This window comes from Diceros bicornis, chromosome 18, assembly GCF_020826845.1.
Source record: "Diceros bicornis minor isolate mBicDic1 chromosome 18, mDicBic1.mat.cur, whole genome shotgun sequence".
NCBI lineage: Eukaryota > Metazoa > Chordata > Mammalia > Perissodactyla > Rhinocerotidae > Diceros > Diceros bicornis.
In genome coordinates this window covers 2,934,641-2,953,454 of record NC_080757.1, presented here as the reverse complement: position 1 = coordinate 2,953,454, position 18,814 = coordinate 2,934,641, and the positions used below count along the sequence as shown (strand labels likewise).

At 41.2% G+C, this 18,814-nt stretch overlaps 1 protein-coding gene across 16 annotated transcripts in view; it reads left to right on the top strand.

The window, feature by feature from the left end:
* Positions 1-18,814, top strand: part of SPECC1 (sperm antigen with calponin homology and coiled-coil domains 1) — a 269,219-nt gene that overhangs the window by 152,196 nt on the left and 98,209 nt on the right. For 15 of the 16 annotated variants that reach the window (XR_009222645.1, XR_009222643.1, XR_009222642.1 and 12 more), the window contains one exon: positions 14,156-15,735. Coding sequence is in view for 12 of the 16 variants with exons in the window: in XM_058559624.1 (XP_058415607.1) it covers positions 14,156-15,735 (1,580 nt within the window). In the remaining 4 variants the exon portion in view is untranslated. Of the gene's footprint in view, positions 1-11,129; positions 11,214-14,155; positions 15,736-18,814 lie in introns of those variants that run through there. The other variant, XM_058559626.1, reaches the window with a different exon arrangement.

Genomic DNA, 18,814 nt, shown 5'->3' with positions numbered 1-18,814 from the left:
GCTGGTGGCAATGTGAATGGTTGCAGTATTTTTGGAAAGCAATCTGGCAATAGCTGTTGAGATTGAAAATGTATGTTCCTTTTGACAAAGAGATCCCATTTTGGGGATCCTGTCCTTTAGAAATAAAAGCAGCAGTACTTAAGGATATAGTGAATGTAAAAAAAAGTTTGTTAATTGCAGTACTTTTTTTTATAGTGGCCCAAATCTAGGAATAATTTGACTGTTCCTCAGTAGGAACTGGTTGAATAAATTGTAGTACATCATTCTTATGAAGTATTATATTACAGTCATGGGCCGAATAACGATGTTTCAGTCAACGATGGACCTCGTATGTGACAGTGGTCCCGTAAGATTAGTGCTATAGCCTAGGTGTGGAGTAGGCTATACCGTCTAGGTTTGTGTAAGTACACGCTATGATGTTCGCACCACGACGAAATTGCCTAATGATGCAATGTCTAACATTTCTCAGAATGTGTCCCTGTCGTTAAGCGATGCATGACTGTATTAAAGAGAACAAGTTATCTCTATTTCCACTGGCCTGGAAGGCTATAAACACAGTGTATTCTAAAGTGATAAAATAGAATTCACAAAGGAGTATTTACAGCTTTATGTCTTATATGCATATGTTATGATCCCAAACAGAACACTAAGACTGCTTGTATCAACATGGAAGAACACATTCTTTCCATATTTCGTATTGATATCTCAGGAAAGTAGGGGATTTTGATTATTTCGATTTTAGAAAGAGCATTATTATTTCCATATGCAGAGGGGAGAGTTTAGTGATTAAGAGCATGAACGTTGGAGCTCACGTTTCCTGGGTTTGAATCCCAGCTCAAGCTGTGTAAGCGTAGACAAGTTGTCTGGGCCCATCTGTGCCTCCGTTTCCTGCGCGGTAAAATATGTATAAAAACACCTGCGCCGTAGGTTTTGAATGAAGTAATATATGTAAATTATTCGGTGTAGAATAAGTTGTACGTAAGAGAGGGCTGTTTTTGTCCTTTCTTAAATTAAGAATATTAATAAAGTCAAGGGTAAGGGAAAGTTCATTTTATTCTTTTTGTGGTAAAGCACTGAACGGATTTTCATCAATCTTAGAGCTTGATTTTGAAAAACATGGTAAAACAACAACGTATTTCTTTTTTTTTTTTTATAATTCTATTTATTTATTTTTTCCCCCAAAGCCCCAGTAGATAGTTGTATGTCATAGCTGCACATCCTTCTAGTTGCTGTATGTGGGACGCAGCCTCAGCATGGCCGGAGAAGCGGTGCGTTGGTGCACGCCCAGGATCCGAACCCGGGCCGCCAGTAGCGGAGCGCGCAGCACTTAACCGCTAAGCCACGGGGCCAGCCCAACAACGTATTTCTTAATCATGTCTTTACTCCTATGCACTCTACTGAAGAAATGGGACCAGCTTGCCCAAGAAAGTGCAAAACGTCGGGTCTTGTATTTACCAGACAGTGGACTTTACAGCTGTCTTCACTGTATCTTTGGAACTGGCAGATTGTCAGTAGAATTAACATTGGCTTCCATGTCTAGACATTTCAGTGATGAAACCATCAGTTTGGGAAATAGAGGCACACAGTTAATGGCTTTCTGAGATGAAAATGTCTCGTCAGCCTGCTGGGGCGTGGTGAATTGTATTTTCCAGAGACGGCTGTGGCTCTGTCTCCCACCCCACACACTCTTCCACAGTGTGACTTTGCCACCTCCTCCCTCGAGGAATCTAAACCCTGAATCTGGGCGAGACTAGGACTGCTTCAGCCAGTCGGATGTGACACAAGTGACGCTGTGTGACTGCCGAGGCGAGGTTATAAGAGGTCGAGCAGCTCCCCTTGTTTACAGAAACACTCACACTTGGAGCCCTGAGCCATTCCATGACAAGCCGAGCCACTCTGAGACCACCATACTGGAGAGGCCACCCCACAGTGTTCCAGCCGACAGCCCTGCTGAGCTCCCATCCTACGGTATCAACGGTCTGTCACCTATGCTCGTGAGCCAGCTGGGACATCCGGCCCAGCCATGTCCTCAAGGGACTGCAGCCCCAGCCACCGTTGGACAGCAGCCACCTGAGAGCATCTCAGTGAGAACCGCCTGGCCCAGCCCTTCTCTAATTCCCCACCCCAACATCATGAGCAAAATAAAATGGCTGTTTTAAAGCAATGAAGTGATGGGGAAACTTCTCCTGAAACACTAGTGGCTGGAGCATGAGGGTTTAGGAAATAGCACCCTGACTGTGATGATGTTCACTCACTCACGTCAGAAGAGCCTTTACAGAGCCAATCCCAACTGCTTATTGCACGAAGATAAACGATCTCATAAATAAGAATTGTTTGCCTAGTTATAATCACAATTGTCTTAAAATTTGGTATCCCGTTTTGGTGTTTTTTCATTTAACATTTTAAGTGTTATGTATGTGTATTATATATTATGCATTATGTATACGAAATGTATGCTAAACAGTGTACATAATTTTCATTTTTCATTGTTGCCTAATATCCTCTGCTGGGGTCCGAGGCCTTTTTTGTTTGTTTGTTTTAAGCTGGTGTGCTATACCTTTTTCTATATGTTGTATTACTGTACCAGGGAACTAACTCAGCCTTGGTCAGACCACATTATGAAAACTTTCTGTTTCATGTTTTTTCCCCAGAATCAACTTCCCTCTTCTTTCAAGAATTCTCCTTGGATAATTTACTATTTTCTCACTTTCAGTGGATCAGCATATCACCTTGACCTCAAAGAGTCAAGGATGGTACAGACCCAGTCAGAATGAGAAGCGAGGAGACGTTTGTTGGGGTGTCTGGGAGAGACTTAGCTCTCTTCCTTGGATTTGATGGTGTGCACATGTGGGGCCTGGAGCTGCAAGAGACAACGTACTGCCATGAGGCAAGCAGCTCACTGATGAAGGTGACCTGTTGAGGAAGGCGGGGGCAAGAGATGGAGAGAAATGGACCAAGAACATCTTTCGAGTGAGCTGGGCCTGAAGTTGGACCTACTCCCAGACTTTCAGTTATGCAAGCCAAAAACTTTTTATTTTTGCAAGCTTAGCTTGGGTTTTCTGTTGCAACCAAAAGATTTGTAACTTATGGTGACCACATCTACAGCATTTTTGAGATTCTGGGTAACATTTCATAGGGACCTTGCTGAATCAAAGGATCTCCAGGCAGTTCATCCAGGTGAATGACACTGGGTCCTGTGAGGCCTGGTGGGAGGGATTAGGAATGTTTTGCTTAAAGAATAGAAGACCAAGGGGAAACAACTGCTTTCAGATATTCGGATGTCCCGTGCAAAAAGCAGTAAGTCTGTTCCTTGTGGTTCCAGATTGTTTCAGAACTGGAACCAACATGTGCCGTGTTAATGAACATAGAATTCAGCCAAATATAAAGAAAGATTGTCCAACTATTTGAGCTGCTCATCAGTGGAAAGGACTGATGCTAGGTTCTCTTTCACTGAAAATAGTCAATGGTAACTGAACGTCAGAGTTTAGTAAATAGCAACAGAAGTTGGAGGCTGTTGATACTACATTGTGGAAAAGATTAGGCTGCGTGGTTTCTCTGTTTCTTCCAGTTCTGAAATAATATGATGCTTCATTAGGTATCAGAAGACGTCAGAAGACGTGACCCTTGGGCATATTGTGAAGCCTCTCAGACTCACAGTTTCCTTGTCTGTAAAATGAAGATAATAATACTTTGCTGACTGATTTTTTTGAGCCTCAAATTAATGTATATGAAAATGCTTTGAAAACTAAAGCACCACAGAAACGTAAAGTGCCATTATAATTTCCTGCATTGTGAACTCCAGTTTAAAGAATAGAGACAATTTCTTAAAATTCTTTGTATGTTTTGATCTATGGGTGGTTTAAAAAAAAAGGGAAAAAGTATGTTAATCCAAATAAATAGGATTCAGCCTCCTTAGTCCACCTAATTCTCTAATGCCTCTAATCGAAAATTCAGATGAATTTGATATCTTTTAATGATGGAACTTGGATGTTTCCCGGTGACCGCTAAGAGAAAGAGCTAACTGAGCCAAGTGTGTGATTTTAGGGAGCCAGAGCTAAACTGTGATCTAGGACAGGTCCTTCCAAGTTGCATCACGCCTCACAAATTGGGAAGTTGATCTTTTCCCATCTCTACTGAAAGGAAGGCTGCACATGGAGAGGCAGATCTTTTAACGCACTATCGCCTCACCGCCCGCACCTCCTCCTCATTCTTGGCGTTGGCTGCCTAGAGACCGTGGCAGTTCTGGGAGATGCCCGTGCAGAGGTGCCAAGCTCTTGAGTTAGGCAGTGAGGATTTCATTTGACCCACGCAATGGATGAGGAGGCTAACGCAGCGTGCAGAGTGAATTCTGGGACCCACTGTTCTCTGGCCACTTCAGTTCAGTGGAAATTAGATGTCCCTGCCTGCTTTGCACTTTTCACGTGGCACGTTGGGAGCTGCCCCTTCCAGCGCTGTTGTGTGTTTTGGCTTCTCCTGGAGAGACTAACTGCAGCCCGCGGTGCGGGCCCCCTGCAAGAAGCTGGTCAGACCATACCGTCATCTCTTCTCCTAACACTGCCGCCTTGTCTCCTGCCTTATCTCGCCTTTATCCCCGCAACAGAGTGGCCACTGTGTCCTCCCCAGGCCAGAGCCCCTTCTGAGTGTTAGGGGTCTTTTGTTCAGAAGCCCCCTCGTTCTGGAGCGCTGCTCATAGTGGCTGTGGTTCAGTGTGAGTATTTGGGAAAGAGAAGGATGCAGATTTACAAGTGTTTTAAACTCTAACCGAAGTTGTTGAGGAAGTGGAGTGTGAGCAAAATTTATTTTGTATTCTGTAAAAAGAAAAAGGTAAAATGAAGATGAGATAGAAAACATTTATCCTGTTACAAAAACTCTCTGAACGATTCAATGCAATCCCAATCAGAATCCCAATGACATTCTTCACGGAAATAGAAAAAAGAATACTAAAATTCATATGGGGCAACAAAAGACCCCAAATAGCTAAAGCAATCCTAAGAAAAAAGAACAAAGCTGGAGGCATCACAATCCCTGACTTCAAAACATACTACAAAGCAATAGTAATCAAAACAGCATGGTACTGGTACAAAAACAGACTACAGATCAATGGAACAGAACTGAAAGCCCAGAAATAAAACCACACATATACGGACAGCTAATTTTCGACAAAGGAGCTAAGAACATACAATGGAGAAAGGAAAATCTCTTCAATAAATGGTGCTGGGAAAACTGGACAGCCACATGCAAAAGAATGAAAGTGGACCATCTGCTATCGCCATTCACAAAAATTAACTCAAAATGAATCAAAGACCTGAAGGTGAGACCTGAAACTATAAACCTCCTAGAAGAAAATATAGGCAACACACTATTTGACATTGGTCGTAAAGGAATCTTTTCGGATGACATGCCTATCCAGACTAGGGAAACTAAAGAAAAAATAAGCAAGTGGGACTTTATCAGATTAAAGAGCTTCTAAAAGACAAATGAAACCAGAATCAAGATGAACAGACAACCCACCAGCTGGGAGAAAATATTTGCAAAACATATCTGACAAGGGGTTAATCTCCATAATATATAAAGAACTCACACAGCTGAACAACCAAAAAAACAAACAACCCAATCAAAAAATGGGCAAAGGAAATGAAGAAAAACTTCTCAAAAGAAGATATACAGATGGCCAATAGGCACATGAAAAGATGTTCATCATCACTAATCATCAGGGAAATGCAAATCAAAACAACACTAAGATATCACCTCACACCCGTTAGAATGGCTATAATCACCAAGACAAGAAACAACAAATGTTGGAGAGGATGTGGAGAAACGGGAACCCTCATACACAGCTGGTGGGAATGCAAACTGGTGCAGCCTCTATGGAAGACGGTATGGAGATTCCTCAAAGAATTAAAAATAGAAATACCCTATGATCTAGCTATCCCACTACAAGGAATACATCCAACGAACCTGAAATCAACAATCCAAAGAGGCTTATGCACCCCTATGTCACCCCTATGTTCATTGCAGCATTATTCACTGTAGCCAAGAAGTGGAAGCAATCTAAGTGTCCCTTGACTGATGATTGGATCAAGAAGATGTGGTATGCATATACAGTGGAATACTACTCAGCCATAAAAAAAGACAAAATCGACCCACTTGCAACAACACGGATGGGGCTGGAGGGTATTATGTTAAGTGAAGTAAGCCAGAAAGAGAAAGACAAACACTGTATGATCTCGCTCATATGTGGAATATAAACCAACACACGGACAGAAAAAACTGTATTGTGGTTACCAGGGGCAGTGGGGTTGGGAGTGGGCACAAGGGGTGAAGGGAAACATATATATGGTGATGGACAAACAAAAATGTACAACCCAAAATTTCACAATGTTAGAAACCATTAAAACATCAATTAAAAAAAAAAAAACAAAAACTCTCTGAACATGGCCTCTACTGTTTGCTTTTAACGAAGGAAGCAAAGTGAGCAAGTAATTTGGTTCTTTGTGTGTTAGGATTCTTTTGTGTCTTTTCCTCTGTTTGGTTTACAAAGAGAGTTTCCATTAACTTTAATATGAGATATGTATGAATCTCTAGAAAACACTGCGTTGAGACGCCCCAAAAGGCAGTCCAGCTATGGAAAAAGTTACTTTCTGCCACGGGCGGGGGCGGGGGGGCCCGAGATTTGATAACAGACTTAGTTCCTTATGGCAGTGCTTCTGCTTGCTGAGTTGCCTCAAACTTTTTTTCTTTTATCTCATTTGTTCTAAGTCCAAAGGATCAGTGCTGCCTATAAAACCAACGGATTGCTAATTACCTGCTTCCGCACTGTATTTGCAAACATTCACATTTCTTTTTCTTAATTCTTGTTTTCAAAATAGTATATGCACAAGTTAAAAAAATGAAATAGGGAAGCTGGCCCAGTGATGTAGCAGTTAAGTGCGCATGCTCCTCTTCGGCAGCCCAGGGTTCGAAGGTTCGGATCCCAGGCGCGGACCAATGCACTGCTCATCAAGCCATGCTGCAGCGGCGTCCCACATAAAGTAGAGGAAGATGGGCACGGATGTTAGCCCAGGGCCAGTCTTCCTCAGCAAAAAGAGGAGGATTGGCAAGAGATGTTAGCTCAGGGCTGATCTTCCTCACAAAAACAAAGAAAGAAAAAGAAATAGGACAAGGCCCTTATTATGAAAAGCAAGACTGCTGCTGCCCTGCGGCTTCCCATTTCTCATCCCACTTCTAAAAGGTAGCTTCATTATGCTTATACTGCTTATTTTATTTTTTATTTATTTTTTTTGTGAAGAAGATCAGCCCTGACCTGACATCCTATACCAGTCCTCCTCTTTTTTTTTTTTTTTTTTTTGGCTGAGGAAGATTGGCCCTAAGCTAACATCCGTGCCCATCTTCCTCTACTTTATATGGGACACCGCCACAGCATGGCTTGACAAGTGGTGTGTCGGTGCATGCCCGGGATCCAAACCTGCGAATCCCGGGCCACCAAAGCAGAGCGTGTGCACTTAACCGCTTGCGCCACCGGGCCAGCCCCTCCCTGCTTATTTTACTAAATAGACTTTTAAAGCAATTTTAGTACAGCAAAATTGAGCAGAAAGTACAGCGAGTTCCCGTATACCCCCTGCCCCCACACATGCACAGCTCCCCCACCATCAACATCCCTCACCACAGTGGGACATTTGTTATAATTGGTGAACCTGCATTGACACATCATGATCACTCAGAGTCCACAGTTTATATTAGGGCTCACTCTTGGTGTTGCACATTCTATGGGTTTGGACAAATGTGTAATGACATGTCTCCATCATTTAAGTATTACGCAGAATAGTTTCACCGCCCTAAAAATCCTCTGTGCTTTGCGTATTCATCTCTCCTTCCACTTAAAGCCCTGGCAATCACTGATCTTTTTATAGTCTCAATAGTTTTGCCTTTTCTGTATTGTCATATAGTTGGAGTCATACAGTACATAGAAAAAAATTGGCTTCTTTCACTTAGTAATGTGTATTTAAGGTTCCTCCATCTTTTCACGGCTTGATAGCTCATTTCTTTTTAGCGGTGAATAATATTCCGTTGTCTGGATGTAGCACAGTTTATGCATTCGCCTACTGAAGGACATCTTACTTGCTTCCAAATTTTGGCAATCATGAATAAAGCTGCTATAAATATCCATGTGCAGGTTTTTGTGTAGACATAAGTTTTCAACTCATTTGGATAAATACTAGGGAGTGCAATTGCTGGATTGTATGGCAAGAGTATGTTTAATTTTGTAAGAAACCACCAATTTGTCTTCCCAAATGGCTGTAGCATTTTGCATTCTCACCAGCAGAGTACGAGAGTTCCTGTTGTTCCATATCCTCGTCAGCATTTGGTGTTGTCAGTGTCGTGGGTTTTAGCCATTCTAGTGGGTGTGCAGTGGTATCTCATGGTTGTTTTAATTTGCAGTTCCCTGGGCCGGCCCCGTGGCCTAGCGGTTAAGTGCGCACGCTCCGCTGCTGGCAGCCTGGGTTCGGATCCGGGGCGCGCACCGACGCACCACTTCTCCGGCCATGCTGAGGCCACGTCCCACATACAGCAACTAGAAGGATGTGCAGCTATGACATACAACAATCTACTGGGGCTTTGGGGGGAAAAAAATAAAATCTTTAAAAAAAAAAAAATTTACAGTTCCCTAATGACATATGACGTGAAGCATCTTTTCATTGGCTTATTTGCCATCTGTGTATCTTCTTTGGTGAGGTGTCTGTTCAGATATTTTGTCCATTTTTAATCCACTTGTTCATTTTCTTTCTTTTTTTTTTGGTTTGTTTTTTGTGAGGAAGATCAGCCCTGAGCTAACTTCTGATGCCAGTCTTCCTCTTTTTTTTTGCCGAGGAATACTGGCCCTGGGCTAACATCTGTGCCCATCTTCCTCTACTTTATATGGGACGCCGCCACAGCATGGCTTGACAAGCAGTGCATGTGTGTGCACCCGGGATCTGAACCTGCAAACCCCGGGCTGCCGCAGCAGAGCGTGCACACTTAACCACTGCGCCACCGGGCCGGCCCCAGTTGTTCATTTTCTTATTGTTGAGTTCTTTGTATATTTTGGATAACAGTCCTTTATCAGATTTGTCTTTTGGAAATATTTTCTCTCAGTCTGTGGCTTGTCTTCTCATTCTTCTGACATTGCTGTTTTTTGATTTTTCAAATTTAGACGTTTTGTTGGCTTCTGCTATGGTAGGTAGGGATTTAACTCAGAACCTTTCACCCACTCCTGATGTCATAATATCACTATTTTTAGTTCCTTTCTTGGTTACCTCATTTATTTTCATGATGTATTTCACCTTTATTTCTTTTTTTGTCAACGGTGTACAGTATCTTTGACTCTCCATTTCTAAGAAGACGATGGGTATTCTCATCACTGCCCTTTCTACCAGCTCTCCCCACCTTGTCTTCTACCTTCCAATTTTTTATCTGTACTTTAACTTTTTTTCCTAGCAAGGATGATAATATTCAAATGTTCTATAAAATAGTCTTGCATACTTTGTGTATAGATCAGTTTAAATAGTATTAATGTTGTGACTACAAAGCTATTCTTCCCTGCAGAGTGAAGTCATGTATTATGATTTTGTTACCTTTTTTATGCTAAAGCTTTTTGTTTTAATGAGATTTCTAGTTTTTTCACTTTTAATTGTATCCTCACTTTTTTTCATATTCCTAATCCAGTCAGGTGTTCTGTCATATATAAAATAGCCTTGTTCCTCACTAGTCCCCTCCCTGCCATGGCTCTGCACTCCAGGGCCTTTGCACATTCTGTTCACTCTTTCTTAGCCTTTCTTTCTCCCTTTTATCTAGTTTGAGGTATTTTTGTGATAATTCCTTTTTGCCTATCAAGTAAGTAGTTTGATATTCAGATGTTGCTCAGAGGAGATGTCCACATAAGAGTTAATTTGGAAGTCATCAGTATATAGGTGGTATATACAGACAGACAGAGGGTGGCTTCTGAGGTAAGAGAAAAACTAAGACGGTGTGACATCAGAGGCATGTTTCAAAAAAGAAGGCATTGTTCCAACTCTGCTGAGAGGATTGAAAATATCCATTGCATTGGACCACATGGAGGTCATTGATGACCTCATCAGACAGTGTTTTGGTTGAGTAATGGGAGTGGGTAAAGGAGTGAATGAGAGGAGCAGAAATGAAGAGGATTCTGCCGTGAGGTGGAAGAGAGAAATCAGATATTAGCTGCAGGAAGATGTGGATTCCAGATTTTTTTCTAAAGAAAACTGAGCAAGCTTAAATGCCAGTCAGAAGGGTCCAGTGGAAAGGGAATGATATTTCAGCAAGTCACAGGTATATTGGGGACACTGAGGATACTGACTAGAGTTAAATGGGTGTGTTGGAGAGCAAAAAAAACCCCAAAGGTGGATAAGATCAGATATGTTGATTAGAGATTTTGTGTGACCTTGAAAGCCAAGGGAAGAAGTTTGACATGGAGGCAGCAGATGAAGAAATATTTAAGATTCTGGAACAGAAAAATGAGTGAGTTATTTAAGGGATATTGATCCAGAATGTCTCAAAGGTGGGAGAGGCTGGAATCAGGAAGACCTGTGAGAACATTTCAAAAATTTAGACGGAACATTCTGAAGACCTGGACAAGATTCAAACCCAAAGGAAAGGAAAATATGGAAACATTTCCAAAAACAGTGAATAGGTTTTAGTGACCGACTGGTTGGTTACAAAAAGAAAGAGGAAAGAAGTTTTAAATATGTTTTTAAGGTTTCTTGAATTGGGGGAGTCTGAAAAATGATTAGTGCCACTGTCAGACATGAATAAAAAGAATGAAGGAAAGAAGGAACAGATGCTCAATAAAGTTAGCTGCCACTGAAAAGTTGAGAAGGATGAAGATTAAGGGGGGAAATTAGATTTGAAAATAAAGAAATTATTATAACTTTTTGAGAAAAAATTTATGAAGAGTGGTAGTAAAAAATATCCTAGTAGTTTAGTTTCTTAGAACAAGGGAGTTCTCTTGTGTTAGGAGGCAAGGCAGCAGTGGTGTGGTGTGTGAAGACGGTGGACTTTCATTTATGTCTCCCACCTGTCTCTCCCACAGAGCAGGCGCTCTGAATTCTTGTTGAATAAATGAATAATAATTTATTTCAGAATGTCACCATTTCCCTCATCAATGCACGGTAGACAGAAGACCTACCGAAGAACAACCCCAGTAGCATATTCTTTGGGTAAGATGAGGAAATTAAAAAGGAACTGAAAATATTTTATTTTCAGCTCATAAGAATCACTACTTAAAACAGTCACCTGATCTATGATTTAAATGATTGTGCTATTGTTACTTTAAATGTGTTTTTTGTTCTTGGAAAAGATTTATTTTTCCCACCTCTTTTTCTCTCTGCATATTGTTATGATTGGATTTTTCCCTCCTGTTTTTTAAATTTATCGCATACATGTAACTAAAAAAGAAACAGGAAAATTACTCACAGTCCAACCAGCTTAATACTCACCTGCTCTCAATATTCCGTGCTCCTTTCCAGTGCATGTCTCTCTGAATATACAATTTGAAGCACCTGTGATCGGCCACAATATAATTTTTCATTTGACATTTTCAAATGTAACATATCAAACATGTTTTTTTAAAAATTTATCATGTTCAGTGGAGCTTGCTTTTGTTTTAATTTCTTGCAGTCAGACAACCAGCCTCAGTAGGAATAAGTGATGCTATGTGTGAAGATGGGAAGGAGACAAAGTAAGGGTGCCAGCTGAGCCTGAACAGTCCCTGTTCCATTGGCCAGACTTCCCGCCACCCCTGCTGTCGCCTTTGCCATGGTGTATTGTGTTAGGTAGCATGCCCGGTTTCAGGGTTCCAGGATGTATCGTTCAGCAGTGCGGCTTCTTATCTCACAGTCTTTGAAGGAGACTCTGAGTGGTACCCTTCTGATTGGTTACATCGTAAGCTGTAGGGCTGCTGCCGCTTGACTTTTGCCCGCTGGTGCCCCTGACGAGGTGGGTCTGCAGTGGACTTAGGCACAGGTGGGGAGTGAGCAGCCAAGCGCCACCTTAGTTTGGTCTAATGATGAATTTCAGCAACTCTCTAAACTTAACTTCTGCTGCTTACAGTTTCTGAGATGATGTGTACACAGATGGGAAGAACCTTTTAGAAAATAGAGAACAATTATACTGGTGACTGTCTTCAAATAATGATGAAATGGCAAGAACAGAAAAAAGAACAGATGTAGAAAAAAATACAACTGGATTGTGTATTTCATAATCCACAACTGGATATATTTCATAAATGTGCTTTGGTTTGATGTAAAGATAACACATAAATAACACCTAAGTGGAGAACAAACTGAGATTTGGGAGCACAAGGAAGGAGTTAAACTGTTGCTGGAAATGATGATGGAGTTGATCTGCTGTTCTGTTGTAGTCCTTCTCATCTTCAAAACCAGCAAATAACTGAAAAGGAGGCTTAATTTTGGTGGCAGTATTAGGAACGGCACACGGCTCCGTGTAATCAGTCCTGGACCCCCAGTTTTGGCTGTTCTGACTATAGTGATGGTGAAACCGTAGTTGTCTTCCAGTTTTCATTACGGTCCTTGCCAAGGTTACTTCACTCCGCAGAACTGGTGTTACTGAAACAGTTTATTGCTCAGTGATTTTAGTCTTTATTTTACAAGAATAATTAAATAAATCTTTTCTTCATTGAGTATTTAGTATGATGCAAGTAAAGCATCTGGATACCTAAAAGCGTTAAATGTCTATTCTATAGTCCTTTTAGCTTTCCAGTAACTTAATTTGAAAAAGTCAATTTAAAAACCATAAGTTTTTCTGCATATAAATATGACAATTTAACCTTTCTTATATCAAAGTGTTAAAAGCACTCAGCTGGGGGCCAGCCCCATGGCGCAGCGGGTAAGTGTGCGCACTCCGCTGCGGCGGCCCGGGGTTTGGATCCCAGGCGCACATCACCACACCGCTTGTCAGGCCATGCTGAAGCGGCATCCCACATACAGCAACTAGAAGGATGTGCAACTATGACATACAACTATCTACTGGGGCTTTGGGGAGAAAAAGGGAAAAAAAAAAGGAAGTAGATTGGCAATAGATGTTAGCTCAGGGCCGGTCTTTCTCAGCAAAAAGAGGAGGATTAGCACGGATGTTAGCTCAGGGCTGATCTTCCTCACAAAAAAAATTAAAAAATAAAAAATAATTATAGTATAGATTAAAATTAAAAATAACTCCTTACCTCACATTTCCCATTATAAGTATTCTAAATTCTGTATCATTTCCATATTATATAAATCCCTTTTACATTTAAACTGTACCATAGATATACCTAATATGCCCTTATACCAATTGTTCTTGTTTCTCTCTGAATACAGATGAGCACACCATTTCCACTTATGTTAAAAGCAATTGGTCATTGGATCAGATCAGTCTCTCCTTAGTATTATTTGTGTCTTCTGATTTCTTAATCAAATTTGTGCTAGGTCAAAATATGTTAATGATGAATTTTTTTAGTGTTTATTGAGAAATTCACAGTGAACTTGTGTTTTGTCAAATGGCTGTTGTTTAGTTGCCAAGGTTATCATTTCAGATGTATTAAGTTCCAAGTTACAGAAAACCCAATTCAAGGTGACTTATATGAAGGGTATTTATTGGCTTGTGTATTTGGAAGGCCAGCAATAGACCAAGCCTCAGGGTTGATTGATTTAGCAGCTCCACAGTGCTACTAAGAATTTGGTTTCCTTCTTTCTACCCTCTGCGTTCTCACCTTCCTCTTGTGATGACAGGGTGGTTGCAAGCCATTCCCAGATTTATGTGATCCTTCATTCATGTCTAGTAATGTTTCAGAAGCTCACCCAGAAAACCTTTCCTTGTGTTTCATTGACCTTAATTGAGGGATGTGCCCATGCCTTGAACAAGCAACTATGGCTTTATGGGGTTGTGCTGAGTAGCTCAGGCTTGGAGTCAGCTTTCCCCAAAGTATAGGGCTGTGGGAGGAGGTACAGAAACCCCAGTCAGAACTGGGTAGTTGTCTAGAGGAGGAGGAAATGGATAAGGGGCGACAGCCACCCTATTTAGTATGCCATGTGAGTCAAAGCCATTTGGGTGTCATTTATAAAAGTTCTTGCTTTGTTTCATTGGTTTCTACTTCTGTCTTTAGGGGCTGTGACAACAACCAAACGGACAGGCATTCCAGCTCCTCGAGAACTTTCGGTAACTGTCTCAAGAGACAGAACTGTGCCACGTGGTCCCTCCAACCCGAGGAAATCGGTGTCCAGTCCAACTTCTTCCAGCACACCCACCCCTACCAAGCACCTGAGGACCACTTCCACAAGACCCAAGCAAGAGAATGAAAGTGGAGAAAAGGCTGTGCTCGAGTCCCAAGTTCGGGAACTTTTGGCAGAAGCCAAAGCAAAAGATAGTGAAATTAACAGGCTTCGAAGTGAACTAAAGAAATGCAAGGAGAAAAGGACTCTGAACACTGAGGGAACTGATGCTTTGGATCCAAATGTAGATGGAACATCAGTCTCACCAGGTGACTTGGAACCTTTGATAAGAGCTCTTGAGGAGAAGAACAAGAATTTTCAGAAAGAGCTTGCTGATCTAGAGGAAGAAAACCAGGCCTTGAAGGAGAAACTGACTTATTTTGAGCATTCACCAAATTCAGAAGGGGGAACAAGTCAGACTGGTGACAGCAGCTGCCCAACATCCATAACTCAAGAATCAAGCTTCGGAAGCCCAACTAGAAATCAGTTGTCAGGTGAAATCGATGAGTATAAAAAACACATACACGAAAATGCATTACGGACGTCAGGTTCTTCAAGTAGTGATGTTACCAAAGCTTCTTTGTCACCAGATGCCTCTGATTTTGAGCACATCACAGCAGATACCCCCTCTAGGCCCCTGTCTTCCACTAGCAACCCCTTTAAGAGCTCAAAGTGTTCCACCACTGGGAGTTCCCCTAACAACGTGAGTGAATTGTCCCTGGCTTCTCTTACAGAAAAGATACACAAGATGGAAGAAAATCACCATAGCACAGCAGAAGAACTGCAGGCTACTTTACAAGAATTATCAGATCAGCAACAAATGGTGCAGGAATTGACAGCTGAAAATGAGAAACTGGTGGACGAGAAGACTATTTTGGAAACTTCCTTTCATCAGCATCGAGAGAGGGCAGAGCAGCTAAGTCAGGAAAATGAGAAGCTGATAAATCTCTTACAAGAGCGAGTCAAGAATGAAGAGCCCAGTGCTCAAGAAGGAAAAATCCTTGAACTGGAGCAGAAGTGTGCAGAAATTCTTGAACAGGGCCGCTTTGAAAGAGAGAAGCTGCTCAGCATTCAGCAGCAGCTGACCTGTAGCTTACGGAAGGTTGAGGAAGAAAACCAAGGAGCTTTAGAAATGATTAAACACCTAAAGGAAGAAAATGAAAAACTGAATGGGCTTCTAGAATTGGAACGGCATAATAATAGTGTGATGGCCAAAACTCTGGAAGAATATAAAGTTACCTTGGAAGGGCTGAAGATTGAAAATGGGTCTTTGAAGGCTCATTTGGAGAATGAGAAGCAAAAAGCTGTAGAGACCAGTCCTGTGGGGCAAACAGCAGAGGGCTGTGAAGTTCAAGAAATGTTGAAAGTAGCTCGAGCTGAGAAAGATCAGCTGGGACGGTCTTGCACCGAGCTCAAACAAGAATTACTAAAGGCACATGGTGAAATCAAACATGTTTCCAGCCTGCTAGCCAAGGTGAGGAGATATCTCTTTACCAGTGTTTGCTCATCCTTGTGAACATTTCCCTCCTTGACCATTAAATTCACAGAGCACAGAGAATCATTTGGTCCATTTCTTTCATGAGTCCAGCATTCTAGCTTGAAGATCTGTTAGATTCCAGACAGATTGGGGATACAAAGATGAAATACCACAGTTTCTAACTACAGGCAGTTCAAAGTGTAGTGTGGATATGGTGAATCAAATCAGTGAGTATGCTGCAGGGATAAAGAATATCGCAGAGGACAGCCTAGAGTCCAGTGCCAAGGAGGAGCCCGTGGAATAATACGGGGTAAAGGACAGTGGTGCAGGAGGACATCTTGAAAGTGATGGCAGTAAGCTGAGTCCTAAAGAATGAGTGAGTTGTCCAGGTCTGTCACTTAGCGTGCTTTGGGCTGCTAGTAACAGAAAATTAAAATCACTGCAAATTTCCCCACCAAGTAATACAATATAACCACTGTTTTGGTGTTTTCCTCCAGATATACATGTGTCTATGTGTGTGTGTATCCCAGAAGTTAAACAAAGTTTTTAGAATCATCCTATACATATTAACTTTTTAAAAAATTTAATATTTTCTGAGCATAGTCTCATGATTAACTGTTCTTTGAAACATGATTTTAAAGGCCAGATCGTATTCTATGAATATTTCGTATGTGCTTTACTAGTCACCTGTTGTTGAACATTGTTGTTCTTTTCCGGTCTTTCTATATTGTAAATACATTTTTTGTATCTCTCTGATTATTTCCTTAGGAAGAATTCCTAGACGTTGACGTACAGTGTCAGAGTATGACCATTATAAAGACTTTCAGTACGTTAACCAGATTGCCCTCCAGAAATCTTACACCAATTTGTTCCCCCAGAGGATCAGGCTTGCTTTCCTGAGCCCTTGCTAGCACTTGGTGTCAAGTTGTTGGGTCATACAAATCTGGTCTTCATTTCTTCTTTTCTCTTCCCCTTTTTCACTTGCAAAGATCTTCGCCAACCCCAGATCAAATAAATGATCACTTCTTTCATCTTTAAAACAATCCTTTAATCAGTCTGGAACTTGGTTATATGATGAGGATTGCTGGTAATTGTATAATATTCTGCTCACTCACAGAGCAGTGCTGGAAAGATGTAGACAGGTGGCTTCCTATTTTCCATTTCCTCTAAGCTCTAGGTCTGTGATTTAGGGGTTCCTTGGTAAGAGAGGTTGAAGACATCTTCCCACCTTATTTCAGGGGTTTTCACTGTTTTAAGAAACTAATTATGCTATGAGCTCCGAGGACGATTTTTCTCTACTGTTTCGTCTGCCTTAAAATGAGTCCATTGCAACCTGATTCTGGCATTGGGCTGTCTGATGAGCTGAGTGGTGGGTAGTATTCTGAGTTTTTATCATTGTGTTCTAAATTCACAGCATTTTATTGGAGGTAATGTAAACAATTCCATTAGAAGGTACTAGCCAGGCACCCATTTGAACTGTAGGTTGGCAATTGTAGCTTTACATTAAGTTTTAATGTATGTGAAATAAATCCCCCCCCCATTACTCTGTTGTGAAATGTTTAATCTCCCAGGTGACCTTCTTGAAGTCCTCCCTCAGTCCCTCATCTTTCTCTTTGGTATTTCGACTGGCATTACATTAAATATATATGTCAGTGAGAAATAATTTGGCATCTTAAAATAATAGCTTATTTTTTTCTGACCAAAAAATTGTGTATTCATTACAGAAGGTTTAGAAAATACAGATAGGTATAAAGAAGAAAATAGGGGCCGGCCCCGTGGCTTAGCGGTTAAGTGCGCGCACTCCGCTACTGGCGGCCCGGGTTCGAAGCCCGGGCGCGCACCGTCGCACCGCTTCTCCGGCCATGCTGAGGCCGCATCCCACATATAGCAACTAGAAGGATGTGCAACTATGACGTACAACTATCTACTGGGGCTTTGGTGGGGGGAGGTGGAGGAGGATTGGCAATAGATGTTAGCTCAGAGCCAGTCTTCCTCAGCAAAAAGAGGAGGATTAGCATGGATGTTAGCTCAGGGCTGATTTTCCTCACAAAAAAAAAAAGAAGAAAATAAATATTACCTTTAATCTCACCACGTGGAGAAAAACACTGCTAACATTTTTCTATGTCTTTTCAGACATTTTCCCGGTTTATGCACGTTTGGGCATGCATACAAACTTGTACTGACATAATTGCAATTTTTAATCTTTTTATTCAGAAGAATAGAGTATGTCACTCCACATTCCATGAATACGAAGACCCAATTGGATTAGCTTATCAGTTCTACTGTTAATCTATTTCTGATTAATTTGTTTCTACTTTTGTCTTTATTAATTATTTCATCCTGCTTTTTGTACATTTCCTTGGTTTCTTCCTAGTTTCTTGAGTAAAAGTTTTTTATTAAGTTTGTCCTTTCTTGATTGACAATGAAAGCATTTAAAGGTATGCATTTGCCCTTTATTATAGCTTTAGCTAAATGAAGACAATAAAATCTAGAATTTTCTGGGATAAACTAAGTCTAATTTAGAGAAAAAGAAAAAGCATTTGCATTCTCTATAGAGTCCAAGGTACAACATATATGTTTTAAATCAAGCTGTTAATTATATTATTCATATATTCCATACTTTATGTATTGTTTGCTGATTAGAATTATGAAATACTTGCCAATAGGTTGAAAAAGGTCCTAGCTAGTAGTTGAGGTAAGAGTCTGAGGTAAAAGGTATGACGCCTGATGTCATGTGGAGTTTCTTTCGTACATATCGAGATCCTAGGTCTGTGATTTTGTGCTGTCTTCTGTGTCTGTAATTGCAGTGAAGTTGTAACTTGTGCTAATCTTCCTGCCCTTTTCTATTACTGTAGGAAAAGTAAAGCCCACACCTCATAGGCTGACTACTAGCTTTTTGTAGCCCCACTGCAGAATGTCAGCTAATCCACCAGCAGCCATGAATTCAGATGATCAGACGTAAAGGCCTCAGGCCCAAAGGAAATAGGAGCACGTTTAGCACCAAACTATCATGAAGGATATAGAGTGCAGCACCGGTGGGAAGCCTGGGTCCTCCTGACTTGGCTAACGGTTAATT